This window comes from Podarcis vaucheri (assembly GCF_965113315.1).
Source record: "Podarcis vaucheri genome assembly, chromosome: 17".
In the NCBI taxonomy this organism is placed as follows: domain Eukaryota; kingdom Metazoa; phylum Chordata; class Lepidosauria; order Squamata; family Lacertidae; genus Podarcis; species Podarcis vaucheri.
This window is the reverse complement of record NC_138755.1, coordinates 31,970,044-31,997,325: the sequence shown is the minus strand read 5'-3', so window position 1 is coordinate 31,997,325 and position 27,282 is coordinate 31,970,044. Positions and strand designations below refer to the sequence as shown.

Here is a 27,282-nt window from a genome sequence, read left to right as displayed (position 1 = left end):
GCTTCAGGTTACAGCCTCCGCTAACCCAGAAATAGTACCTTGGGTTAAGAACTTTGCTTCAGGATGAGAACAGAAATCGGGCTCCGGCGGTGCAGCAGCAGCAGGAGGCCCCATTAGCTAAAGTGGTGCTTCAGGTTAAGAACAGTTTCAGGTTAAGAACGGACCTCCGGAACGAATTAAGTTCTTAACCCAAGGTACCACTGTACTTAGGGGTGTTCTGTAAGGCGGCAATCCTATGCACACTTACCTGGGAGTATGCCCCACTGAACACAGTGAGACTTACTTATGAACAGAAATGCATAGGACTATGCTATAAGTGAAGAATGTTATGGACCCAGAAGAGGGCAGAACAGAGGTGTAATGGGGGCAAGGTGTAACGCACTTATGCATGCTCTGCCAATGCGTGCAGGGGCCGGAAACTGAACCTTCACATGAAATGATCATCTCCTGCAATTACTGCAACTATGATTATTGAGCAACTGATAAATAAAAATGCCAGAAAGTCAGTGACGAAGAATTCTTATATAGCAATTTTTTAATATGCTCAAGGGCTGAAGTATCTTCTACACAGAACTAGAAAGTGTTGCATTTTAAAATGAACTTCTGAGTTAGTCTGATGAGGCTCAATTTGGCAGTGCCCCATAAATATAGACATAAACCTTCTAGGCAGGTACTTCCACAATTTCAAAATAGTCATTAGGCAGAATCACATAGCCACCTTTGCCAGGGATGACGTCTTTTTCCTTCTGAAACTGAACAAGCTCTCTCAGTTTTTCAATCTGTTTCTCCTGACGTCTACATCGCTGCTGTGCAGTCTTAAGTTTCTTCCTCAGCTTATCCACCTGCTCTTCCAGCTGCTGAATTCTTTTTCTCTGGTGTACTGTATCCTCTACAGTATAGTTGTGATCACAAAAAACAGCAATATTATTGGGAGTGTGAAGCGGGGGCATTAATAATCCAATGCTGGGGTCTACTAGTCTTGGATCAGTTTGAGGTGGTGGTGGAGGAGGAGGTGAAGGAGAAGGGGGAGATGGTACTTCAAGTGCTTCTTGAGTGCCTTCAGACTAAAAACAACAAGACAAGAACATACCATTTAAGTTTGTTTTGTTACAGGCATCTGTAATTTTTTTTTAGGCAGCAACTACAATTTGCTAATCAATAGAGCTTGTTTGAAGAAAACTGTAATCTCACAATTTACAGTGTTAAGTATCTATTTAAATAGCCAGTTTTAACAGTAGATTGATAACTTTATCCATTCGTGTTTTGGTATTATACATTTTTACACTATTTAAAGACAGTTGGGTATATCTCTGAGCATCTCAGTCGTCCATTTTCCCTCTTTGTAGTGATACAAAAGCCTTATACTTCCATAAGATACCATTCTCTTCTCACTACCAAGCCACATCTGAAATGTAACCACTGAGGATAGATTAATCCACACCACAATGACTTGAACACTTACACTCCAGCTCCCCTGTTTCCTGCTTGGCAGGGGGTTGGGCTCGATGGCCCTTGTGGTCTCTTCCAACTCTTCCAACTATGATTCTATGATTCTATGATTCTATTCTATCCCCTGTCCTACTGCACCATGTAGAAACCCACGCACTTCTCAGGGTGTATGGGAAAGAGTGATAAACCACATTAGAAGATTCCCAGGGGCACCAAAAAATGGTGCTGATGATGAGAATGCTGCTATGCAGTGTAAAAGCAATAATCTATCCATGAATAGAGGATATTCTTGTGGGCGTAGGAATGCCTCCTTTTAAATTTCTAAGTAGGGCTAAGCGACGTCTGATTTTCAACATCGTGATATTTCACCAGCTAAACATAGCAATATACTGACATATGATGTCTGAAATAAGGATGGAAGTATGTAGAGGCGAATGTGGTAATATCCTGGCATCTGCCACTACTTAGGAGTCTAAAACTGATAAAATTTTACTTGCCTTTAGCATATTGTTACAACTGTTATTTTATAGTACAGAGCATGGGTAGGCAAACTAAGGCCTGGGGGCCGGATCTGGCCCAATCGCCTTCTAAATCCAGCACAGACAGTCCGGGAATCAGTGTGTTTTTACATGAGTAGAATGTGTGCTTTTATTTAAAATGCATCTCTGGGTTATTTGTGGGGCATAGGAATTCGTTCGTTCTTTTTTCAAAATATAGTCCGGCCCCCCACAAGATCTGAGGGACAGTGGACTGGCCCCCTGCTGAAAAAGTTTGCTGACCCCTGGTACAGAGCAACAGGGGCAGCAGGAATCATGAGAGAAGTTATCATTATTTTTCACATAACACACATGCACACATCGTGATTTGCAGTATATCGCCATGCTGAATACCATTAAGCTGTTACCGCAATGTGGACTTCAAACTGATTTCAGACGCTGTATCGATACATCGCCCTGCCCTACAACTAGGAATTGAGTTTGAAGTCGGAAAACCATCTTGCCCCTCCCACCCCCAGCAGTTCATCTCCCCACTCCCCCTACTGAGAAGGTGGGGAGGTGGTTTGAGGCTTACAAATGCAATACAAAAACTGCTTTAGGCCATTGGTCTATGTACTGTCTACATTGTCTGGCTGCAGATCTCCAACGTTTCAGACCAGGGACATTTCCTGGCTGAACTTGGAACCTTTGGCAGGCAAGGCTACAGGCCTTACAGTGAGTAGTTTGAAGCAGCGATCCTCTCCAGGAATCATAAGGCAAAACGGGGTATTTTGTAGCCACACAGTCAAATGTTTAGTGCCCTTGCAATGGTGAGGAAAGCAAATAGTATACCACCTTAAAGGAGAAGCACTGCTCACAGCTCATTCACTCTCTCCGAGCTCTTATGGAAGCCATCAAGTTTATTGGGTGTAGGACCTTTGTAGGACCAAGTGTTTAAAAGTGCTAACAATACTTTAAAAGTTGCAGCCTAATGAAAAAGCCACTTTCACATTTTTACACTGAAGGCCCCCCCCCCAACAACTAAAAAAAATGTGTTCAATTAATGGGAGCGAGTAGTAGAGGAGCTGAGAGCCAATTCCAGTTACTATATCAAGAAGCAGGAACTGAGCAATTCAGCCTTCTCCTATTTGGTGCCAATGCTAATAACTGCTCTCCTCTTCACACAATATCTGTTGCTTAGAAAAGAACCACTGCTTATGTATAAACAAATGTATCTGTGAATAATAGACTTTTTATAAAAGATCCACAAACCTCACTTACCTTCACATTTTGTTCTGTATGGCAAAATATTGTTGGCACAGCGTTGTCTTTTAGTAGTTTGTTGTTGCATTCTCTTTTGAAGCAATCTGGAGTAAAATGTTCAGAACAAATGCTGCTATACTTTGTTGGTTTGAAATTTTTCCTTCTAACCGCAGCTTCCCATTTCTTACAGAGATCAGGCCTTGTGAGGGGAAACCTAGAAACAAAACATAATTTGAGCAGAATTTGGTGGATGGAGCAGAGAGATTATTCAAAGAATGCTGGGGAACTGCAGTCCTGTGTGTAGAGAAATATTGGGGAACTCACCAACTAGTACCTAATATTCAAAAGTCAGAAGTACTTATTTTAAAAGCTCATTATTTCAAATCTGATTTTTCTCCCAATTCTGTTCTCCTTCTGGCTTTTCAATTTAAATTAAATGCTTTTTGTTCTCCAACTCTAATACTGTGTCAGGAGTCCAAAGAAGTTTTTGACTCCTGTAGATCCACAGCAACCCTCAACATATCCCATTCCCCACTACCAAAGGATGAGCTCTCCACAGATGTAACTGGAGACTCTAGCAGTGCAGGATTCATCCTGACCACTTCCTAAGGCTCCTAAGCTGGTCTTTGACCATGGTGGGACTGCAATTTAACTAAAATAAACTGATAAAGCAATGGGACTTCCATAAAGTAAGGCATTTAGGGCTGCAATCTTAGAGCAACATTGAAACAAGGCTAGGCAATTAATACTGTAGGTTATTATTGGCACACATTCCGTTGGTCCATCCTATATAAACTAGCAAGGATATTTCCCCACTTTGTCTACCAGGCAACAGTAATTAACTGTCCCAGAAGCTGTTTTCAAAGTGATATTAAAATATATAAATAACAGGAGTTCCACACAGGACTTGCTTCTGGTTCCAATCAGAATTGTAGAAAAATGGTGGCAGTACATAGGAATGAATGCAAAATTCAAATAAAGTAGGCAGGGCTGGAGATTTCATTTTATAGTAGTGCCCTTGAATGTTGCTCTCTGATTGCTGTATTATTATTAATTAGACTTTTATTCCGCCCTTCTTCCCAAAGGAGCCTAAGGTGGCAAACAAAACATTAACAGACTTTTCACAAAATTAAATATCCTCACAGAATAAAACTCTGGCGTTTTTAAAAAGAAAAAGGTAGATGGGTTATCAGTGAGTGCAGAAAAGATGACAATAAGAGAACATATACAGCATATGTGTTTTACTTATTTGGTTTATAAATAAGGAGTACAAAGAATTAAAACAAAACTCAGGAGATCTACCTCTTTTCAGTCCATGTAATTCTAACCACCTGACAGACTTGAAAGATTTTACTTTCTTTTTTACTTCTCCTTTGAAAATATAGGTTTTCACTGGACAGTAAGAAGGAACAGCTGAAACAGAACTGTGTTTTTGGCCAAAAAATGAGACGAGGACTGTCAAACTAAAGTGCATGTTTGACCTGTTAAAACTAAAGCAAATGTGCTTTATTGGGAACACAGAGTACCACTGAAAGTTTACAGGATTATGTTTCAACTTGGCTCAGGGGCAGGGCAATATGACCAGTGTGAGGGAAACTGGTGCTGTTTCTTCAAGCCTGTAAAATTTGCCAGAGAACAGGCTGTGGGCTGTCCATATCCTAACAGTAAATGTTGTCAAACTCAGATCTTGAACGTTGGGCGCTGAGATCTACAAAGCCATGGAATGCTGTGAAGATTTCCCTGGTTCTGCAATCATAAGATAGCCTGGATACGCTTAATACTAGTTTTAGTAAATGGTTTGAAGGAACATGGTTATAACAGATGTTTAGAATGAGAAATACAGCTAACGCCTCTACAGATAAAATACTCGTAAATCAAAGCATGAGTTGTTCACTTGATACAAGAGGAATTACTACAGATTATGCTTCAATAGTGGTGGTGGACATGAGCTGGAAAAAAACCTTCTGTGCCTTTAAAAGGCTACATAATAGACAGATATTCCATATGCTGCACCTCAGATATATCTATGTTGGGAATATTATACCTGCTGAATTTCTACCAGGAATACAGCCTTTAAAGACAGCCCTTGTCCCTTTAGCCATATTCAACTCACTTTCTAATTTATTAGAAAACATGGGATTGGATCCAGAGTAAGTTAGTTGCTTAAAAAGTCCTCATTAAATCAAATGCAGCTTAAGTTGTGATAACTTTCAAAGCAGTGTAGCAAAAGGGAGCCTGTAAATGAATTTGTGCGCCTTTTAAAAAAGCAAAGCAACACGTGCAGCTTCAACAGCCAAAAACTTTCCTATCTCTGAATTTCTGCTTGTCTCAAGGAATTTCAGAGCTCAGAAAGCTTGCCATGCAAAACAAAAACATCCTCGCTTAGCTTTAAATGTTTGCTTGTTTGTTTAATGAGGCACAGTTATATCAAAGCACTGCAAAAAAAAACACAAAAAAGTTCATTTTGGGGTCTACAAACTGGATTTCAACTGGAAATCCTGTTAAGAGTGCAACTTCTTGATCGTGCCAAGGAGGGGGCAGCACTTGAATTACCCTTTCCCTATAGAAACAGCCCCTTTAGCAGTTTTCAGGCAGCTGCTACAAGGCAATGGTGATTTGGCTAAAACTAGGGGAGTTAGGAATAGGACTTCTGGATTTCCTCAAGGACCACTTGTATTACTTCACCCTGCAGCAAATAATGCCTGCAGTGATTTGCTAGTCAGCAGATGTGAACAACTGTGAAACAGCTGTGGACCTTTTTCTGATTTTGGTCTTCGGATATGAAATGCCAAATGACTGTTCTGTGCTTCTTTCCTACCTCTTTGTGGAAAGATCTAGGCGTGGGGAACCTCTGCCCTTCCAGATGTTGCAGGACAACAACCGCTATAAACACTAACCATTGACCACATTGCCTGGGGCCAACACAAGTTCCACAGCATCTGGAGGACCACCAATTCCCCATCCCTGATCTTGGGTCTACCCCAGCATTTCCCAAAGTTGGGTCCCCAGCTGTTTTTGGACTACAATTCCCAACATCCCTAGCTAGCAGGACCAGCGGTCAGGGAAGATGGAAGTTGTAGCTCCATAAACAGCTGGAGACCCATGTTTGGGAAACAGCGGTCTACCCAAACTCATCAAAATGGTGTTATTTATTACTGCGAAACTCAGTGTAGTGGATTAAAAAACAAGCAAACCTCTTGTTGGGCAAGAAAAAAAAGAGGTCAGTTGACAGATAGATACATAGATTTGGGGGAAGGGGGAGGAGAAAAACAGAAAAGTAGGAGGGTAAGAGATAGAGGTGACCTGCAGGAATACAAAGATATTTATGGAATATTTATGGAAGAAGCAGAGGGTGATAGTACAGCAAGTAGTTACGAGATAGATGGGGTGGTGCAGAACGGAGAGAAGAGAGCACGTCCCCTGGACTAAATAAACAAAACATTGAGACTCTTTAAAGACAGTGTTTATTGTTGTAAACGTCAGAAGATTATAACTCGTGAGGGGGTCACAACAGCTCCAGCAACAAATACACCTGTGAAGCCACGAAAACTCTTTTTAATGCTGCTGCAAACGGGTAAAAACGGCGCTTTTTCTGTGCTTTTACCAAAAGAAAAAGGGAAGGAAAACACCAGAATTTAGCCTCGAGGGAGATGGCACTTGAGGTAGCCTGTCAGTGACGGTTAATCTGCCTCACGCGCATCCCAACCGCGCAGCCCACAAGGCACATCTTCGAATCCCGGCCCCGCCCCCCATCACGGGTTTTTTTTTTTTTTTTTTTTTTAATTAACAACCGGAGCGCGATTAGCCCCGCCTTCTTTGTCTCCGCGTCTCTTCAGTAAAGGCCGAAGCAGCGTACATTTTAACAGTTCTCCCCTCCCCCCTTCGGAGCGCGCACGCGCTGTGGCTCCGCCTCGTGAAGCAAACGGCATCTCCCATTCCCGCCCGCTCAGGCGGCCGGGTGGGCGCGCGCGCGCGCTCCCGCTCTCTTTCTCCCTCTGTCTCCTCGCGTCCTCCTTTCAAGCTTCCGTGCCACCGCCCCTACTCACTTGTGGAAGGAGATGGGCTTCTCTTTGTCGTATCGATTCCGGCAACGGTAGGCAGAGCAAGACTGCACCATCCTCTCGCTGCCGCCCTCCTTCACCGCCGTAAAAAAAAATGTCGGGAGCTCGAAAGCACACTTAAAAGGCCGCGAAGATCCAAATACCTCCCCGAGGCCTCCGCGTCCCTTTTTTAAAATTTAAAAAACCCGAAGAACGACATAAGCTGGATGTGGCCTCTCCCTACTTCAACATGGCGCTGCCAGCTTCAGAGCAACTCTCGCGAGAGCGCCGCCACCGTGCTTTGCTATTGGTCACGCCCCGCGGTGGTTTGGGTGCGGCGCGTCTCTGCTCGGCGCGTCCAATAGGAGCGGCCGTTCAGACTTTGACGTGCCTACCTTGGCTCCCGCGCTCATAACTGTACGTGCGTCCGAACAGTGGCTTGTTGCCCTCTTCAAAAGGGCTGGTTTGAAAGCTGAGCTTCCGCACAGGGTGGCCTCTCGCAGATGCCTATTTTAAATCGTTCTGAAACAAGCGAGAGACAGATGGAAGAATTTCTGCATGATTTGTTCTTCCTTTTAGGGCTGCGCGCTTGCTCCTACTTACTTAAGAGTAACCCCATTGAACTGAACTGTGCTTACTCCTAAGTAACCAAGTACAGTAATAAGGAATTTTTTTAACTCAACAAGACATATTTTGCTTATATACACAGTTTATATTGCTTAATTGTGAACTGTGCAGTGGTTGTCTTACAAAGATATAAAACATTAGAATTCTCAGTTAAAAAAAAAAAAGCCAGAAACAGGTATTTAAAAACAAATGATTAAAGTCAACAGTAGCTTAAAAAATTGAGGTGCAGCTGTCTGTGTTTGGAATCGCGGGTATCTGTTTCACCCTTGGCCTTCCTCAGGGAACCTCTGTAGTAGCACAGCTTTGGTCTCATACAATTTCTGCACATAAGTACCACCAGCCTCGATGGAATGGCCCCAAAGGGTGATGTGCCCTTTTTTGAATTTTGCTTTGTGGACTTTCATTTTTTAAAATCTAGGCCATTAGGTAAAAAGTATGGAGTTGTATGGAATGTTCATTGTCTGTTGATGGGGATGCTAGTAGAAGGAGAACAATTGTTGCATGCTCCAGTTTGTGAGCCTGTTCTTGTGGGTCCTGTCCGCCCCCAGCACCCATGGGGAGACAGGAGGGGAGTGGGTGTTGTATCCTGGGTTAGAAGATGTGTATTTATTTTTCTCTAGGCTCTCGTTAATGTGGAGCTAACGAGTATATTGTTGGATGGATATGTTGTGTGAGAAAACATTAGGGGAACTTGCCCATTTTGAGAGAGGAGTGTGTAAGGATCTACATTTAGGCAGGAAGAACCAGCTGCACAAATATGATGGGGAACACGATTGCCGGTAATACATGTGAAAAGGGTCTAGAGGTCACAGTAGACCACAAGCTTAACGTGAGTCAACAGTGTGATACAGCAGCAAAAAAAGCAAATGCTCTTCTAGGCTGCATCAACAGAAGTATAGTGTCCCAATCATAGGAAGTAATAGTCCCACTCTATTTTGCCTTGGTTAAACTGTACCTGGAATGCTGTGTCCAGTTCAGGGCACCACAGTTTAAGAAGGATATTGACAAGCTGGAATGTCTGCTAAGGAGGGTGACAAAGATGATCAGGGGTCTGGAAACCAAGCCTTATAAGGAACAGTTGAGGGGAGTAAGTTGGGTCACCAGCCAGTGTTAAGCAAACCACTCCCTACCATAGCAACCAGCAGGGCTTCAGGAGTAATATTGGATCATGCTTCCTCTAAGCTAGATCATACAGTTTACAATTTACTAGTCCAACCTACTGCAATGCAGGAAACTTTCATCCAGTGTGGAGTTTGAACGCACAACCCTGAGATTAAGAGTCTCGTGCTCTACTGACTGAACTATGGTGTTGAGGGCAGAACACAGATGGACTTGTGGGAGTCTGTTTCACTGTCAAACAGCTCTTACTGTCAGAGTGTTATTCCTGATGGCAGCATCTCCTGTCTTGTAACTTAAAGCTACTTGTTCAGGTCCTAGCCTCTGGAGCAGAAGAAAACAAGCTTGCTCCATGTGACAGCTTTTTAGATATTTGAAGATGGCTATCCTCTTGGTCTCCTCTTTACCAGGCTAAACATACCCAACAGAGAAAGCAGACCTGCCCACTCTCACATCTGCCTTAGTCACACCCAAGGTAAATTGTTGCAATGTGCCGTATTGCTGCCCTTGGGAAATATTGGGAAATTACAGCTGATGCCACAATAATATTTGGTGCTTGCTTTTTTTGACCATTTCAAAAAAGCCTTGTTTAAATTCAAGGTAATGGCTATTACCTCTGAAGTCCTGAATGGTCCTGGACTAGGATATTTGAAGGGCCACCTCTTCCTGTATAAACTATCCATCAATTGCATTCATATTTTGCTGGCAAGAGTGATGAAGTTGGCTGGGATGTGTGTCTTTTTATTGGGCCCATCCTGATTAGCCAAGAAAGGCTAGATTGGCTCCTTCAAATATTTTCAGGTGAAGGTTTAGATGTTCTCTGTTCTGCCTAGCTTTTGACATATTTTAACTTATCTCATTGGTAGGTCCCTGGCTGACTGCCTTGCATCTGCATATAGGACTGGGGGGAATTCTTGTCTGAAACCCTGGAAAGCTGTAGCCAGTCATGTATATAGTACTCTCATAGATGGACAAATGGTCTGGCATGATAGGCAGCAGCTCCCTAAGCTCCTATTTTCCTGAATGCAATATTCCCTTTTCCATCACTCCTTATACTTGAAGAAATGAGTTGCCTCTATGCAGTGTAAAGAACAGGGACTGCAATCAGAGAAAGAGAAGAACAAAATGTATTTTCACCTATGGCAATAGGAAAACAGTCTGAGTGGTCCCTGAATATCATCAAGTTGAGGGGTGGCTTTAGGCTGTTGGTTGTTATTGGTTGTACAAGTCTGTTTGCTATTCCTCCACCTACCTGCTTTGACCACCGTTTCAAGCATCTTAAAAATTCCCGTACTTTCCCCTGCATTTTTGCTTAAAGATCTGGAATTAAATCCACATGCCTCTGTGCATTAGGTTTTTCTTTTGGTTGGTAAAGCAGGCACGTGCTCTGTCACTCGTCATCAGGCGTCTTTAAAAGCCTGCGGTATTAACTGCAAAGCGCCCTGGAAGAGATTTGCGGCCGAAGATATTCTCTATAGTATGGGTGCGCACTGGGGGGGGGGGGTGGAGATCTAAAAGGAACCCTTCCCACATTCAGATTTACAGTACTGTTCTAATCTCTCTTCTCTCTATGCCACCTTCCCATGCCACCTCTCTAGAAGCAGCAGCGCCCCCTTTCCCTTCGTTTTCCTTCCGATCGCCTTCCGTAAACAAAGAAAAGCAGCAGGCGGGCCAGCCCAAGGCCGCTCGGACAGCCTCGGCAGCGCCGGAGCCTAGAGGGCAGTGTGAGCGCCGCCGCGGCCGCAGCCTGGAAAGGCGGAGCGGCAGGAACTGCTAAGGCGAGGCGTTTTTGACATCAGTTCCTCTGGCTGGAAGCGGGGTGGGTGGGAAGAGTTTTCTTCCCGAAAATGCCACAAGTAGAAAGCGGCGAGCCCCGGGCGGCTGCCCTGGGGCAGGAGGCGGCGAGCGGGCGCGCCCGGTGAGGGTCTGCTGCTGCCGCCGGCGGCGCCTTCGAGGCTGCGCGCCTCCTCTTTCCCCCTCCTGGGAGCGAAGGAGCTTCAGTTAGTGGCGGCGGCAGCAGCAGCAGCAGCGACGTCAACTCCGGCCCCGCTCGCCGTCGCACCCAGCATGAGTGGTGGTGGCGGCGGCGGGCGCTCGGGCGCCCGCGTGGCCGTGAAAATGGAGGTGGCCCCCTTCTACGGCGAGGACGGGCTGGAGCTGCTCCCGGATTTCGTGCAACTGCCGGGCTTCGCGGGCGGGCCCGGCGCAGCGGGACCTGCGGGGCTGGAGCCGGCCGAGGAAAGCGCGGCGGACCAACAGCACAAGCTGCTCCTGGCCGGGAAGAAGCAGCAGCAGCAGCGAGACTTGGCGGCGGCGGCGGCCACCCCCGGCGCTGCCTTGCCGCCCACCGGTCCCTTCACCTCGCTGCGCCCCCGGGGCGGCACCAGCAACGCCGTGCACCGCCTGATCCCCGACGCGCCCGGAGTCGGCCAGGAGGTGGGCTCGGGCGTGCTGCAGCCTCTGTTGAAGCTGCCGGCGGCCGCCGACCTCGAGCAGCTGCTGATCCAAGCGGGCAGCCCAGGCCTGGCCGGTCCGGCCAGCCCCGGCGGCGGAGGGCCTTCGGTGGCAGCGGCGGCGGCCGGGGGCTCCTTCCTGTACCGGTCTCCGCAGCCCTCGGCCCAGCAGCAGGCGGTGACGCAGGAGCAGGAGGGCTTCGCCGACGGCTTCGTGAAAGCCCTGGCCGACTTGCACAAGCAGAACCAGCTGCTCGGCGTGTCTCCGGCGCCCCTCTCGCCCACCGCCCACCCGGGGGGCCCCTGCTGCCCTCCGTCCCGCCAGGAGTCGCCCGCCGTCTACACCACCTTGGGCGGCTTCAACCCGGCCAGCCCGTCGGCCGGCGGCACTTTTTTCCCTCCCCAAGTCGTGGCTCGCCTCCCAGCGCCCGGCTCGACGGGCAGAGCTTTGGAGGAGCCGCAGACGGTGCCGGAGGCGGCCGTGGTGTCGGTGCCGCCGCCGCCGCCTCCGGCGCTTTCGTCCGGAGACTCGCCGCCGCCGGCCTCCTCCTTGTCCCCGCTGGACGCCGAGAGCCAGGAGCGCCTGAAAGCCGAGCGCAAGAGGCTGCGCAACCGCATCGCGGCCTCCAAGTGCCGCCGGCGCAAGCTGGAGCGCATCGCCCGCCTGGAGGAGAAAGTCAAGGCGCTCAAAGGGCAGAACGCCGAGCTGGCCGCCACCGCCAGCCTCCTGCGCGCCCAGGTCACCCAGCTGCAAGGCCGCGTCCGGAGCCACCTCTCCAGCGGCTGCCACATTAACGCCGCGGCGGCGGCCCCGACGCAGACCTCGGCGGCAGCTAGCCAGCCCCCGGGCAGAGAAGGAGCCACAGAACCGGAGGCCAGCGCTTGCTGAAGCCGCTCGACCGTCCCGCGACGGGGAGAGATACCGAGGCGCGCACAAGCTTGCCTTGCGTGGCAGAGCGGGAAGGATGACCCCTTGATGGTGGCGAACCTTCAGCTCCCTCTTCTACGGTTCCCAAAGGTGCCATTGGGTCATCGGAGGAGCTTGGCGAACGGATGGGTGAAGAGGTTCCTCTCCCACACGCCCCCTATGCACCCCTGTGCCCTCTTCCCAGCTCCAAAGGGAGCCCCAAGAGCCAGAGAGAAACGCGGCGTAATGGGAGGTGGGGAGGGAGAAGAAATGTGGGGAGCAACAGTCTCTGCTCCTCCAGGGACAGGATGCTTTGGACAGCCAGGGAATGTTGTTTACTCCGGAAACCAAACTTTTAACAAGTACTCTTCAGTCCAAACCAATTTGAGATCATTTCCAGCATGGATAGCTTTCCTGCCAAGTCGTGAAAGTGACGCTGAAGTGATTAATAACCAGATTGTGGTGTTAGGGTTTTTCTTTCAGGAGCACAGGTCAGGTGCGCAGACATCAAGGCGAAGGAGGGTGTGTGAAGCTGCAGCAGTTGATGCCATTCTGACAGTCCCCAGTTACATCAGGGAAGCCTGAGGCTGGTGATCTTCAAAAACAAACTCCAGCTTGAAAATGTGCTTACTTTTCTAGCTTCTCCAGCTCAAAACAAATCTGAAAAGCTTTGCAGATCAGACACAGAAAAAAACAAAACCAGATTGTTGCTGGAAGTCCAAAGATCTCTTCAATGATCCCACCTGAGCTTATGGTGTGGGCAGAAGTTGTCTTTGTTGAGGACTATATATTTTAGAGATTCTTGAAATTTTTTTTATTATTTTTGTGGTGGAAGGTGATTAGAGTCAACCTGTATAGCTTTTTCTTCAAGTTGCCAGGGATTGTTAAAAAAAAATCCAGTATTTTTTGGCTGCAGGCTTATTTATTTATTTCTTTAAAAAGGCTTTAGATTTTCTATGATGGGGTGCTAATTGTTTGGTAAGGGGCATGTATGTCATGCAGATTGCTAGGTGTTTTGATAAGAGCGGTAATATTTTTAAAAGATACAATCCTTGCAGTTTGACACGGGGTAGTTTTGTGAAATGTTTCTCAAGAATTTGGGATGGTCGTAGCTAATACAGGGCTTGTCAAGTCTTATGTACAGAGAGATAACTTATTATTTTCCTGCTGTAGAAGTTTTATAGAACTGCTCAGACTTTGAGAGAGCCAAAATGTAATTGTTTAGGAAGATACTATAAATATTATAGACGATATAGCAATGTAGTTTTTCTTGGTGTAATAATGGAAAGTCTAAAAATGATTACCGTAGTTGCTATGAGAATGTTGTGGTTGAATATCTGATGCCGGATAATTTGCTCATCATGAATGAGTAGTGCTAAAGTACAGCAACAGAAGATGATGTGCCACACAAAACTATTTATTTAAAAATTAGTGTTTTAAGAAGATTGTGGGGTTTTTTCTAAAGCTCCATTTTATTTCTTGTGCCAGCACAAATCTGGGACATTGATAGGCTTATTTATTGAAATGCTTTGGAATGTCACATTTTATTTTTATAATGTGCAGAATGATAAAAGAAATGGTTTTGGAAGAGTAAATATCAGATGATTTATCCTTCATGGTGCACATTCCAGCTGTAATTGCTCTGTATGGAAGTATAGTGGCTGAAGCTGCAGTCCTATGCCCACTTACTAAGGACTAAGTCCCATTGAACTCAATGGAGCTTGCCTTTGAGTAGACATGTCTAGGGTTGTACTGCCACTGCTATGCAGAAAAGGCTTGGGTTTGTTTTTTTAAAAAAATAATAATAGAACAATTCTATTGTACTGTGTTTTGAATAACACATAGAAATGTGGGTAGTTTTTCTTCCAAGAACAGTGTATAAGCTATTTTATTGCAGTTTCCATTGTAAATATTTTCTAGTTCTCAGTGTGTCTGGCTGTTAACCAGAAGGTTGGTGGTTCAAGTCCACCCAGGGATGGCTGTGGGCAGGATTCCTCCACTGCAGGGGGGTTGGACTAGATGACAATCCTGACCCCTTCCAACTTCCAATTCTGTGACTTTGTGATTCCGGGTGGGAGGAGGAAAGAGAAGTTTGAAGTCTTTGAGGTTTGTTTTAAAGTGGGATCAGTAAAAAGAAACTGTTGCCTGTAATTTGTTTAACTGAGAGTTTTGACAGTTTTCTGGTCAAAGTGTGCCGTGCAAAATCTCCTCCCCGTCCCCAGTTGTATAGAGCATAGTTTGGATGCTTCTCAAAATGCAGTTTTATTGTTTCTGTGGTTTATTTTAAACTTGAGCTCTTGATATAACAATCGTTGCTTGGATATAACATGTGAATAGCTTGTAGCAGTGTATATATATTACTTTCCATAAGGCAGTACTGTGACAACCTTGCTTGAGAAATAATGATAAACAGATATCATAGATTATATTACACAGTACCATTTCCATGCTTTGGAGAGATTCTTGGAGCGATGCTTTGCATATTTACTTGGAAGTAAGTCTCAGTAAGTTAAGTCAAGCTTATTCCCAAATTAAGTACGCATAGGATTGCAGCTCCAACTTAATGACATCAGGAGCTTTTTGTATTTGGAACCATAATGCTGCAAATATGTGAAATAACCAGTCTTATCCTTTTAGAAATGGAGAAACTTGGAAGAAAGCTTAATTCATTTGATCAGTCCATCTTGCATTAATTGCCAGAGTTTCATCAATGTGGCAGAAAAAGTACTTGAGCTTGCATACTCTTAAAGGATAATATGGCAAAGGTGGAGACTTTATAGCAGTGCCTTAAGTGTGAGGGATGCAAATTAAATAACGAGTTGTACAAAAGGTATCACCTTAGCTGGGACCAGAGCAGCTACTACATTTACATAGTTGAAAATGCCCGATGATGTGACAATGTTTTTTCTCAGGTGGGTTCTAATCTGGAATATTAAATCTAAGGGAAAAAAGCTCAGGCTTAGATAAATCACGGTTGTTGCTGCTTCTCAAATGTACCTGGAAGTTGCATGTTTCTTGCAACTTGTTTCTTAACTTTTCTCGTAAGGGTACATAATAATTCTGGCTGTCTCAGAAGTTGGAGCTGAGAACCTACATTTTCTTACCTGTTGCGATTGATGGGGCTGCCTGCTGCATCATTTCTGCCAAAAGCGTATTTTGCTTCTTGAAATATATGCAGTGTTCTAGGTTGTTCACCCGTTTCGTAGCCTTTTCTGCTAAAGTCAGTAACACAAAGTCCACAACTTTGTTTGCTATCTGCCTCATATTTGTATTAATGGCTCTTGTTTTTCTAAAAGTACCAGTCATCCTGTCAGTGTCCCTGCAAGCCTGTTTAAATGCAGTGCTGTTCATGACTGAACATTTTACTTTCTGACCCACCAATAGAATTCCTCTCATTCCCCAGCCTCAGATGCATTCAAGCCCATTCCATGTTGTGGTCTGTCCCTCTCCTCTCACCCACCCAGTTCTGAGAATTTCTCTCTCTCTCTTTGCAGAGGTGAGTTAGTACCTGATTGATCATTCCTTTAAAATGCACTTTTCTCATCTGAATCCACCTTTCCACTCCTTTCTGCTTGCTCTTTTGTGTGCATGTATTATAGCAAGTCTTTGGTTTGCTTTCTTTGGCTCCTGCACGTTGGATAATTTTAAGAATACCCACCAGATACACACACAGGCATGCACACACAAAATTCCAGGCTGAGTGGTACTCACCTGCATTAGCACTTCATTGGGCAAATATTCCAGTTTCTAGTGAGCTTGGTGATCGGGGTGATGTCCATTGTTGAACTGGCATGGCACTTTCTGTCAGTGAAAAAGGCAATTTAAAGGGACTGTAAACCTTTTTCCTTAAGTAGAGGGAGGGCAGCTGGTTTTCCTGCACACTTACATAGCCCACATGAACACTCAGGTAGTAACTCGCATGGTTGTGTGTCTAGAGGAGCTGACTAATTTGTTGCTAACTTAGTGAGTGACGATGTGTCACAACTCCTACCCAATTCCTCTTTTTAACACACTGGTGGTATAGGTCTGGCTCTCAAAATAGTATTTTTTTTCTATCATTGGGTGGAAGCTCGTTTTCAGGTGCGGACTCGATCTTCAAAAACATAACATGGTGGTTTTTTGGTGGACCTAGATGCTCGTAATGGCGCGTGATTTTATAGCAAGTAGGTTCTTCAGCTACAAAAAAAACCGAATTGCTGGGTTTAAAATGTCAACTATCTGAATGGTGGTGGCGCTTTCCATTTTTAACCAGTGCTGAACTGTTGCCATAAGGGTGGTGTTTTTCATTTTGAAGTACTCGAAAGCAGATCTGCACTAAGTGACATCTTAAATACAATGGGCAGATGTTGACGGCACTTAAGTTTCCATTGATTTAAACATGTTCTCAACTCTGCCACTGAAATCAGTGGCATATGAAAGTACTAATTTTTGCTGAAACAACTTCTGGATTTTTATATTACAGCCAGAATATATTTTAATAACATTTCCCTGGAGAGGAAGAATATATAAAGCACAAAGCGATGTAAGTGAGGCTTATTTTTGCTTTCTGCTGCAAATGTGAATCCATTTTTAGTTATACACTGTGGTTAATTGTGAAGATGGAATTGAATGTTGAAATGGCCTAGCTCAGAGGCAGCAAACTTAAAAGTGATTTCTGTTCATTTCAGTTGGGGTTTAAAATAATGAACACTGTTTAGTAATGATACCCTGATTTTTTTTAATCTGTTCCTTTGCGGCAGAGACACTTGATTTGATCAGTAGCTATAATTTCATAGATTACTAATGCATATGTTTCCAATCCAACATTTGGATGCAGTCATTCCAAGCAAGTCTGTCTGCATGATTTTAAAGTGGTATTCTAAGATGTGTAGGTTTTAGATTTAAGACTCCATGATTCCTATGCATGCTTAATCCTAGAAATGCTGATCAGCAAAGCTGCAGCCTTTTGTGGTCATGCAAGACCTGGTCTCGTAACTAGAAGAGTTGTGTGGGAACGAGAGACTTAACCATGTGTGAGTTAAGCATGAAAAAATAGACTACATGTATTCACACTAGTTTGAGTTATATTGTCAGTCCATGTTATAGGTATCCTGCTGATACGATCGCAAGCAAGCTAACCTGCCATGCCGGGTAAGGAATCATTTCAGATATTCTGGTTCTAATTGCTTGCAAATGTTTAAACAGTGGATAACATCTAATAATAATAATAATAACAACATCCAACTAAGTCACACTTGTCCATTGATTTCAGTAGGTCTACTCCTGAGTGTGACTTCATTGTCCTGTATATTACATCAGAGGATAAAAACTTGCTGCAGTTACTGAATGATGCCTTCTTCTGTTAGCATACTGTAATCCCTGTTTTCCGTAATCTGCTTACTATTTTCCATAGTAGATAGTACTGGCAGTGGGCAAGTGTGGTGGAGCAGAGGCATTTACCTGACTGCCCAGAACAGGCATAGGCAAACTCGGCCCTCCAGATGTTTTGGGACTACAATTCCCATCATCCCTGACCACTGGTCCTGTTAGCTAGGGATGGTGGGAGTTGTAGTCCCAAAACATCTGGAGGGCCGAGTTTGCCTTTTGCCTGGCTCAGAAGGTGAGCCGCCGTTACATTCTGGGAGTGGCGATGGTGCAACTGCTGGTGCATTTGCTCTGCGCTGCCCTCCCGGTTAATGGCAGCGACTCATCTGTCGGGAAGTCGGGCGAGTGCTTCCATCCCACTATGCCGTATGCTGCTGAATAGCATTCACTGTAAGTTGTCTGTTGCATTACGGTTTTGTTTTTGTTTTGTTTTTCAAAGTAGGCATGCTGAGACCCAGTAATAGAAAACAGTAAAACAAATGGGGACCCTGCTTGGTCTCTGTCAGCTGCCTCCAAAATAATCACATTCCTGATAATCCTTAGCAGTACAATAGTGAATTATTGTGTGGCACCTGTACCAAACTGCTTTGAAGCAGGTTAAGATGAATGGCTTGATCTGGAATGCTGTAAACGTGCATGTTACTGTGAGAAGAGCATAAATGTGACCTTTTTTGTAGCTTTTGTCCTCGAGTCCTATCAAACTTTTCGTGGGCATGTTCAGGGGGCAGGAGAGGATATATTGTTGATTACTATCCTTTCTAATTTGTGCTAGCAAGTTCCTTTACTTATCAGAGTTTCACATTCCCCTTTTAAACGTAGCTGGTTGCAGGCTTGTGTAAGCCTTTCACTATCAGGTTCCTGGTAAGTTCCCTTATATCCCTCTTAAAAGAATAAACACACGACAATCTTATTTAATGTCAATAAAAGTTTACTCACATCATCAGTTCACAGTTGGATCCCTGAAGGCAGACTTAGTTACAAGTATATAAATGTGGACCTACCCTATATGGGGTATTAATCCCAGTGACTGCAAGCTAGCAGTCACTGCAGTTCACACAATGAAAGGAAGATGGAAGAGACAGAGTGTGGCAGCATGCCTTGTCCTTTCGTTACCTGAACAGGTAAGGTCACACCCACCTCTAGTCACATGCAAAGGAAGGATGCCCGAGCCAGGAGGAAACAGGAAGTTTTCGACTGGCTGGACCAAACATTTCCCCGCATGTCCACTCTAGGAGAACAAGGAATGTTGTACTTGACTGCTACTTATGTATCACATCCCACACTTTTCATATTAAAAGACTTCGTAACCCAACTGTAAGCATATTTGCTATCACAATCAAGTCTTGCTCAACTCAGAGAGGCATTCTCTGAGATATGTGTGCATAGGATTGTAGTCTTTAGTTCAGGGATGGGGAACCTGTGCCCTCCCTCGGCCGTCAGATGTTCGATTCCCAACAGTCCCAGCCAACATGGCCAATGCGCAGGAGAATGGGAGTTGTAGTCCAGCACACATCTAAAGAGCCACAGGCTGCCCACACCTGCTTGAGAGTTCTCAGCATAGGGACAGGAAGACTTGAATCACTGGGATGAGTTCAAGTAAGAGTTGTACAGATTATTGATGGTGAGCAAATGAGTTGCTATCCACTCACCATTAGAAGAATATACAGGTAGAACCCTATATATACTGGAAGATATATATTTTCTTGGGTAGACTGGGTTTGGACTGGAAGTACCTGGGTTCAAATCTCAGCTTGGCTGTGATGGTGCTCTCTGGATGACTCACTGTATTTCAGCCTAACTTACCTCTCAAGATTTTTGCAAGGATTAAAAGGAGTAAACTTCACGTACACCTCCGTGAGTGTTTTGAAGCAATGGTAGGCTACAAGTGTGAAAGAGAATTGTGTGAGCCAGCACAATTTAGTCCCCTTGCACTAAATTAGATCAAGGGATGTTACATCTCACTGAGATGGCAAGGTTTTTTTTTTTTTTAGAGTTCTGCCAAACAGTATTTCTTCCAAGAAGGAAAGACTATTGAGGGAGCAGTTGTTCATGCTACATTTTTTTCAGGTGATGCTGAAAGTCTGAGTATCTTTGAAAAATGCAATTTTCTGCACTGTTGACTTAAACACTGTTGCCAGTCATTTCATATAGATTCTTCAGACTGGGTCTTTCAACTTTATCATAGCAGTTGAGATACAGCTTAGATTCTGTCACTTTGTATTATGTCGTTAAAGTGGGGTTCCTAATTGGTGCATGAGCTTCATTTTAATGAATTTCAGTAAAAGAGTTGCTATAGATACTGTATAACAGACGTGTTCCTAAACATCAGTTAAGGTTTTACATGCCGGTACCATAATATCTGCCCGAAATGTTGCCATTTATCACAGCTTGTGTGCTGGCACAAAAGCTGGCATGTCTCATCTTGAGAACTTAAGGGTTCGCAGCAAGCTTTAGGAGAAGGTCTTTAGGGCCAATTTTATAACTCAGAGGAATCAAATGGCAAAGCTTTTTGAGAATTGTGCCTCTTCAGGCTGCAGGTTGGGGGCTGCATGTTTGAATGCTCTTGTGTGCGAGGAAAAAACCTTCCAACTAAGAAGGAGCATATCAGGAACAAGTATTCAGCCTAATCTTGATGTTCTCTTTATGAAAGTAACTTCGCTAACCTGTGGCCCTTTGTATGGTGTCAGACTTCAGTCCCCACCTTCTCTGGGGCAGAAAGCAGTCAAGAGTCCAACAGGGGACCATTGGTAAGCGACCCCTGGAGAATAGAGCAGTGTAGCCCTCTCAGGTTCTTGGTCCACCACTTCATGGCTTAGTACTGCCTAGAATTTTGGACAATTTGATTTAGCTACAAAAACTAAAGCGCTTGATAATTAATTAATGAAAATCTGACGGGATATTTTTTGCGGGGAGAGGGCAGTGTCATTGTAGGTATCACCTTGACTTTCCTCATGAAGTGTCTCCCAGTATTGATTTCGCTGCTGGTGATTTTTCAGTGTTACCTAAACTTATCCACGGTAACCCCATATTGAAATGTAATCAAGTGAAGTATTAGTTTAAATGCAATTGAGACGAAACAGTTTTATTGTTATAGCAAAACCTAGGTTGATGGGCGGGTCCTGTGTCTTTAATCAAATGCACCCTTTTCATATCTTCCTCCTATACTACAGTGGTACCTTGCTTTACAAACTTAATCCGTTCCGGAAGTCCATTCTTAAACCAAAGCGTTCTTAAACCAAGGGGTGCTTTCGCATAGCAGCGGGGGACTCAGTTTACAAATGGAACACGCTCGACAGGAAGCGGAACCTGTTCTGCTTCCGAGGCAAAGTTCACAAACCAAAACACCTACTTCCGGCTTTGCAGCATTCTTAATCCAAGTTCTTCATAAACTAAGCTGTTCTTAAACCAAGGTACCACTGTATACAGTTTCAGAACTAAAGGTTGTAAAAGGGAGAATGAAATGGTTCTTATAGTTTCTCTAGAATTATATATTGATGTCAGATGCTGGATAGCTGCACACCTGATTTCCTAGCCACATTGTAAATCCCAAAAGCGGTGGATGCTGATAACTGCAAAGTGGTGTCCCTGCTTTGGGGGAAACTGATGAGAGGTGGCTCAGGAATTGCCAACCCAGTGACTGCCCAGTGATCAGTGGTTGTGGCATTGGAGTAGCTAGCAAGCTCCCATCTGTATTAGGGGAGGGATACTCCAATAGTCTCTGTGCTGGAGCTCCAGGTTCAATGACCAAAACACTATTTTTACCTCTTCATTTTGGAATTGAGCTGTGTAACGGTGAACTTGGCTTTATTGTTTTCTTAAATGGGTTGTCTTCTTGGGATACACCTGCACAACCAAGAGGAGCATTCCATAGCTGCATGGCGAAATTAAGAAGTTCTCTCAACCCTTCTTTCAAAACAGCAGCTTGTAACTATCCTGTGTCGCAATCATAGATAACATCCAGGCTTGTAAGGTTTATGAGGTGACTGTCCTGAGGCCCTCCAGACGCTGAACTGCATGCCCCATAACCCCCAACCGCTGGCTGTGCTGGCTGGGGCTGATGGGAGTTGTAGTCCAAAAGGATCTGGAGTGCCACAGGTTAGCTGTCTCTGGCTTAGGTGTATGGGGGAAACAGCATTTCGTCAGTGGGGGCAGTGTTAGAAACTCAGATATATAAGCTTGGCGCCAAATGGCTCCTGAAACCAGGTTTACAGATGCCAAAACAGAAGGCCTGGTTGCCATTTTTGGTTTCAATGTGACTTTTTGGTTCCTGAAATTCATTCTGATTGTGCAACTCAAATATAACGGATAGAATTCTACAGGATGTGTTGCTGGTGTGTGAAAGCAGTCAAGATCCAAGGATCCCCAGGAATGTGCTTCCAGATGGTAGTGACATCAGGCACAGACATCTTCACTTGGTTGCAAGTAGCTGATAAAAAGATAAAGGGACCCCTGACCATTGGGTCCAGTCGTGGCTGACTCTGGGGTTGTGGCGCTCATCTCGCTTTATTGGCCGAGGGAGCCAGCGTACAGCTTCTGGGTCATGTGGCCAGCATGACTAAGCCAAATCTGGTGAACCAGAGCAGTGCACGAAAACACCGTTTACCTTCCCGCCGGAGTGGTACCTATTGATCTACTTGCACTTTGACGTGCTTTCGAACTGCTAGGTTGGCAGGAGCAGGGACCGAGCAACGGGAGCTCACCCTGTCGCGGGGATTCGAACTGCCAACCTTCTGATCGGCAAGCCGTAGGCTCTGTGGTTTAACCCACAGCGCCACCCGCGTACAGCCAGGTGCAAAATGCTGTGTGAGGGGGGGGGGGTGCACTGGGAATGTGTCCCAAAGAAGGCTAGAAGCAGCTCAGGCAGGGTCATTCTCATACACCCAGTTATTGCACAGTAACAAAGTCCTCCTAAACAGAGATACTAGTTCGAACACTCAAGCCTATGGGACAGCCAGCATCTGCAAAAAGTTTCCTGTTTGCTAGTAGTAACAGCAAAGAAGGGGGGGAGTTCAGTTGCAAGAACAAATGCAAACTTTTACTTGCTGAGGTTAGAGGTCCTTGAAAAAATGCTTTTTAACAGTTCGTTTGAACAAATGAATAATTCACTGGAAATAGATGTTTTTTTATGACGGCTTGCTGGGCAATCTTCTGCATGTCTACTTGAAAGTAATTGGGTGTCACCTTGTAGTAACTTCAATGGGAATTTGCTCAATTGGAGTTCTGCTTAGGTAAGTGTGTATAGGGTTGCAGCATTGCAAAGGTTAATAGCTAGGCTTTCATTCATGGTTTCTGTATTGAGTGGTTGGTTTTTGACAAAGAATGTGTTCAAACAGTTGATTGAGGGTGGCATGTGAACATACATAAAATACAGGACTTAATAAAAATGTGCCCAGCGCCTTCCCATTGTGGCTTTTCATCATCACTGTTCATAAAGCATAGAACTAGAAGTTGTTAAAATTGTTGATTATAGACATAAAGTTTTTTAAAAAACTAATACTTCCTCTTGACTAAATGTACAGCTTGATTTGTGTTGTGTCGTGTGTGTGTGTGTGACTGAGACTGAGGAGGTAAAATGTTATACCTCGGGAATTGTCTAATGGTTTAAATCCATGTTTACAAGAATATTCCCAATTCCTACTGCCAAACAGCAGTCAGCTGCCTCCCCTCTTTTTCTGTCTCTTATGAACTGAGGGTTGTGGATGACTTTTATTTTACTGTATGGCAGGTGGAGATTTTAGGATGGCAATGTTGGTCCTGCTGCTGTTGCAAACAGTGGGCCTTTTGCCAATGACTTCGTGGGAACAGGATCAGATCTCCCAAACTTTATGTTGAGCACTTAAGACTAAAAGGCGACTTGCCTTGTATGTGTATCTGATTGTAGTGGCTTACATGAACATTCTCTGGTTTTTATCACGCTGTAGATCTTTAATAGAGACTGAAGTGAACATTCTTAAGTGGGAGGGATAGGCATTCTGGAATGTAGAACATTCTCATGCTGAAATTGTTTACATGAAAACAAAAGATTACATTTATGACTTTGTAATCGGCGATGTGCAATTTTGTACATGTTGTGTTAAAACTAAGTTTATAAGATACTGTATGTATAAATACTTGACTGAGTATTTGATATAAATATCAGAACATTAAAATGGCTTTATATTCATACCATTTTTGTTGGTGTTTCTTATTTTGCCCTGCTAAAGTCAAAGGTGCAAAGCTAGAATCATTTGTAAATCATTCCAAAGATAACAGCATGGTTACTGTGCAGCAAAATTTGCTGTGATTATCCATTTGAGGTAATTGATGTCTAACCTTACAACCTTTTATAGAACTTGTTATAAAGTTAGGAGAGACCTTCAATAAAATATCAGATTTCAAAGCTAAACACTGAGCCGATCTCTATCTACACCACCTACCCACGAGATGGCTTGCAGATATTTTATTTTTTGTGATGCTTATACCTTTCTCTTCCTCTAAAGATCTCATACAAGTGGGGTTTCCAGGTAACCGCCCAGTCAAGTAGTTTCCATGCCCACATCTGCTCTAAAACACTTGCCATGTGACTTGATTGTTCTCCTGGCTCAGTTGCTTTTGAGTCTCTTGTTTTGAGGGTAACTCTTCTTTATACTACTCTGTGCAGAATAAATAGCTAATTTATTTAGGACCACAATTGCTTCCACACGTATACAAGAAAGCCAGGTAAAGATAATTTAAGTTCTAGCTCCTGGGTTTTTGTTTTGCTTAGCTACTGGTCAGGTAGACACTTTGAATGTTCCAAGTTAGGGTGTAATGTTTTGAAAAACTTAGTTCTGTAAGACTAGGATATTGATTTTTGTTTTGTTTTGTTATCAATGGTTCTCAAGTGTTACTGATCTCTGGACCGGTTATAAAGGTAAAGGTACCCCTGCCCGTATGGGCCAGTAATGACCGACTCTAGGGTTGCGCGCTCATCTCGCTCAAGAGGCCGGGAGCCGGCGCCATCCGAAGACACTTCCGGGTCACGTGGCCAGCGTGACGAAGCTGCAGCTGGCGAGCCAGCACCAGCGCTGCACACGGAAACGCCGTTTACCTTCCCGCTCTAAAGCGGTACCTATTTATCTACTTGCACTTAGGGGTGCTTTCGAACTGCTAGGTGGGCAGGAGCTGGGACCAAATGACGGGAGCTCACCCCGCCGCGGGGATTCGAACCGCCGACCATACGATCAGCAAGTCCTAGGCACTGAGGTTTTACCCACAGCGCCACCTGCATCCCCCTGGACTGGTTATAGTGCAGATTAATTCCAAACCACATTAGACCTGATACGGATACAATTGAGATGGTATGCTGCATTGGTTTAGTAAGTAGATAGGTCATTTATTAAACAAGCAGATGTACAATATTTCTCCAGTGTCTTCCAGCACTCGTGCTTGAGCAAGATGCTCAGCATAGCTTTACATGTGACATGCTCATGGTTTAACGCAGGCTTCCTCAAACCTGGCCCTCCAGATGTTTTTGGCCTACAACTCCCATGATCCCTAGCTAGCAGGACCAGTGGTCAGGGATGATGGGAACTGTAGTCTCAAAACATCTGGAGGGCCGAGTTTGAGGAAGCCTGGTTCAACAGTTCAGAAAGGCCTAAGCCTTAGGGAAGAGGCAAATATATTTCTAATGGACCCTTCTTCACCCTGACAACTATCTACTGAGAGTTGGTGACATCCCTTGGACAGCAGGGGCACCTGGAGAAGGACCTCCAACAAAGACCTGATTTTTAAGCCCAATATCTGCACTTTGAAATAAAGTCTGGAAGGAAATCGGCAGCGAGCGATGCTTTTTCAACAACAGCATAATACACTTACAACAGCCAGGCCTATTTGATAGTCTGCCTGTCGTATCTGGAACTGGCTGCAATTTCCAAGCTATCTTCAAGGGCATGTTACACAGGATGAATCACATGGAAGTGTGTTCTAAATAACAGGCATACGCAACCTGGAACCTATCAAACAATATATTGTGGCCTGCCAAATGCTTGACAGCTTAGGTATTTGCAGAACACATGGCTGGCTTATTATGTCCCCACTGGACTCACCATAGTTGAGTTGGGATTTGATTGGTAGTGTTTGCCGTGTTCAGCGATTTCCGCCCCTGCTGCCCTTTCATGTTCTGTAGGTTGTAGTCACAGCTAACATTGCTTTCCTTAGAAATGCTGTCCTGGTTCTGGCAATGTTACTGGATCCAGAAGCTCTCCCGCAATGGGTTTGCAGATGGATATTGCCTGGTCCGATCTTGCTTTTGTTTACAATTGCAAAGAAAACAGGCACAATTTATAAAGACCGTTTTAGCAATATCTCAGTGCCAAAAGGGAACTTGCAGATATTAAACCACAGCTTACAAAAGGATTGAGGGGGGCATTGTCAAATAAATTTTGACTACAGGACAGCTACCTGGCTAATCCCTCCTCCCTTTGCAATATTAACCATCTTAGCAGCAAAAACTTCTTGCACACATTTCAGGCAAGTATTCTATGTTAATTTTAGAGAAAAGAGGGCAGATTTCTTTTAAACAATTATGAACACTGTACATACCTCCTAGGTAGCACTTCTGAACCTGAAGTCTGTATTCTGGAATAAATAATTTCAGAAAGGTTGCTATGCTTGACAGTTATCATGGTACTATTGCCTGAAGTGTTATTTTATGAAGGGTAAACAGCCCTAAATCCATTATATTCAAGAGGTTTCTGCCTTTTCGGTGCATGCCCTAGATGGATCTCAGTTAAGCATAATGATCATTTGCAACAATAGCAATAATAATACCATTCCCAGCTTTGCTTATTTAACATCTGTAGTGAGAGAGAGAAAACTGTAGTTTTAGGCGAGTCCTAAACTAATAGAATTTTCTTTATAAGAGTAAGGTATCAGAAAATGCACACATAGACACACAGAGGTCTGTTATTAAATACTTAAATTTTCATGTAAGCACCTCAGGGTGTTGATGGACTAAGCGCAACATTCAAAGTCCTGGATTAAGAGCCTGGACAAACAGGAATGAGGTAGTGTCTGAGACTGCAGAACAAATATTTACCCATAAAGTACTTTGGCAGATAATTGAAGGGTAGCTTGTACAGGGTGGAGCTGCAGTTTGCAAGGAAACAAGGCTCTACTTGTCCAGGTGGTAAGAATTAAGGCCATCCTGAAAAGAAGCAACTGCAAAGAAGGTGTGTTTGGAAGCTACGGAAGCTGAATAGGTCCAGTTCCCAAGGATGGTGTCACATGCCTGTTTAAATAACCCCAGTGTACAGATGCAAGCCGACAACTAGTGGATATGCCAAATGCCATTTGTGTCGGTTTCTTTCTTACAGGGGTGGGAGGCATGCTAGAACTCTGGCAACCACCCTTACACATGGTCAGCATCTATAATAAAACGGGCAGCACCTAGCAATAGGAGATTCATTTGTAGAGATCACACACACTCCAGTAATATGAGGCCAATGGTTTTGAGCAAATATGCTTCATGTAAGTGGTCCTCTGGCCTCTGAAGTTATGTCCATGACAATATTATGAGAAAAATATCCACTTTTAAAAAACACACACTTTTATTGCAGTTAGGTCAG

At 44.4% G+C, this 27,282-nt stretch overlaps 2 protein-coding genes across 2 annotated transcripts; one reads left to right on the top strand and one right to left on the bottom strand.

The window, feature by feature from the left end:
- Positions 1 to 517: 517 nt before the first annotated feature.
- On the bottom strand, positions 518 to 8,118 carry THAP1 (THAP domain containing 1). Its single transcript, XM_082205245.1, has 3 exons — positions 7,235 to 8,118; positions 3,207 to 3,402; positions 518 to 1,064 (listed from the first exon to the last, which is right to left on the bottom strand). The coding sequence occupies exons 1-3, from the start codon at positions 7,303 to 7,305 to the stop codon at positions 663 to 665; spliced, it is 669 nt and encodes a 222-aa protein (XP_082061371.1). The 5' UTR covers positions 7,306 to 8,118; the 3' UTR covers positions 518 to 662.
- Positions 8,119 to 10,225: 2,107 nt separating this feature from the next.
- LOC309521904 (transcription factor JunD-like) lies at positions 10,226 to 23,860 on the top strand. Its single transcript, XM_082205036.1, has one exon. It carries the CDS (start codon positions 11,039 to 11,041, stop codon positions 12,311 to 12,313), a length of 1,275 nt encoding a protein of 424 aa, XP_082061162.1. The 5' UTR covers positions 10,226 to 11,038; the 3' UTR covers positions 12,314 to 23,860.
- Positions 23,861 to 27,282: the final 3,422 nt, after the last annotated feature.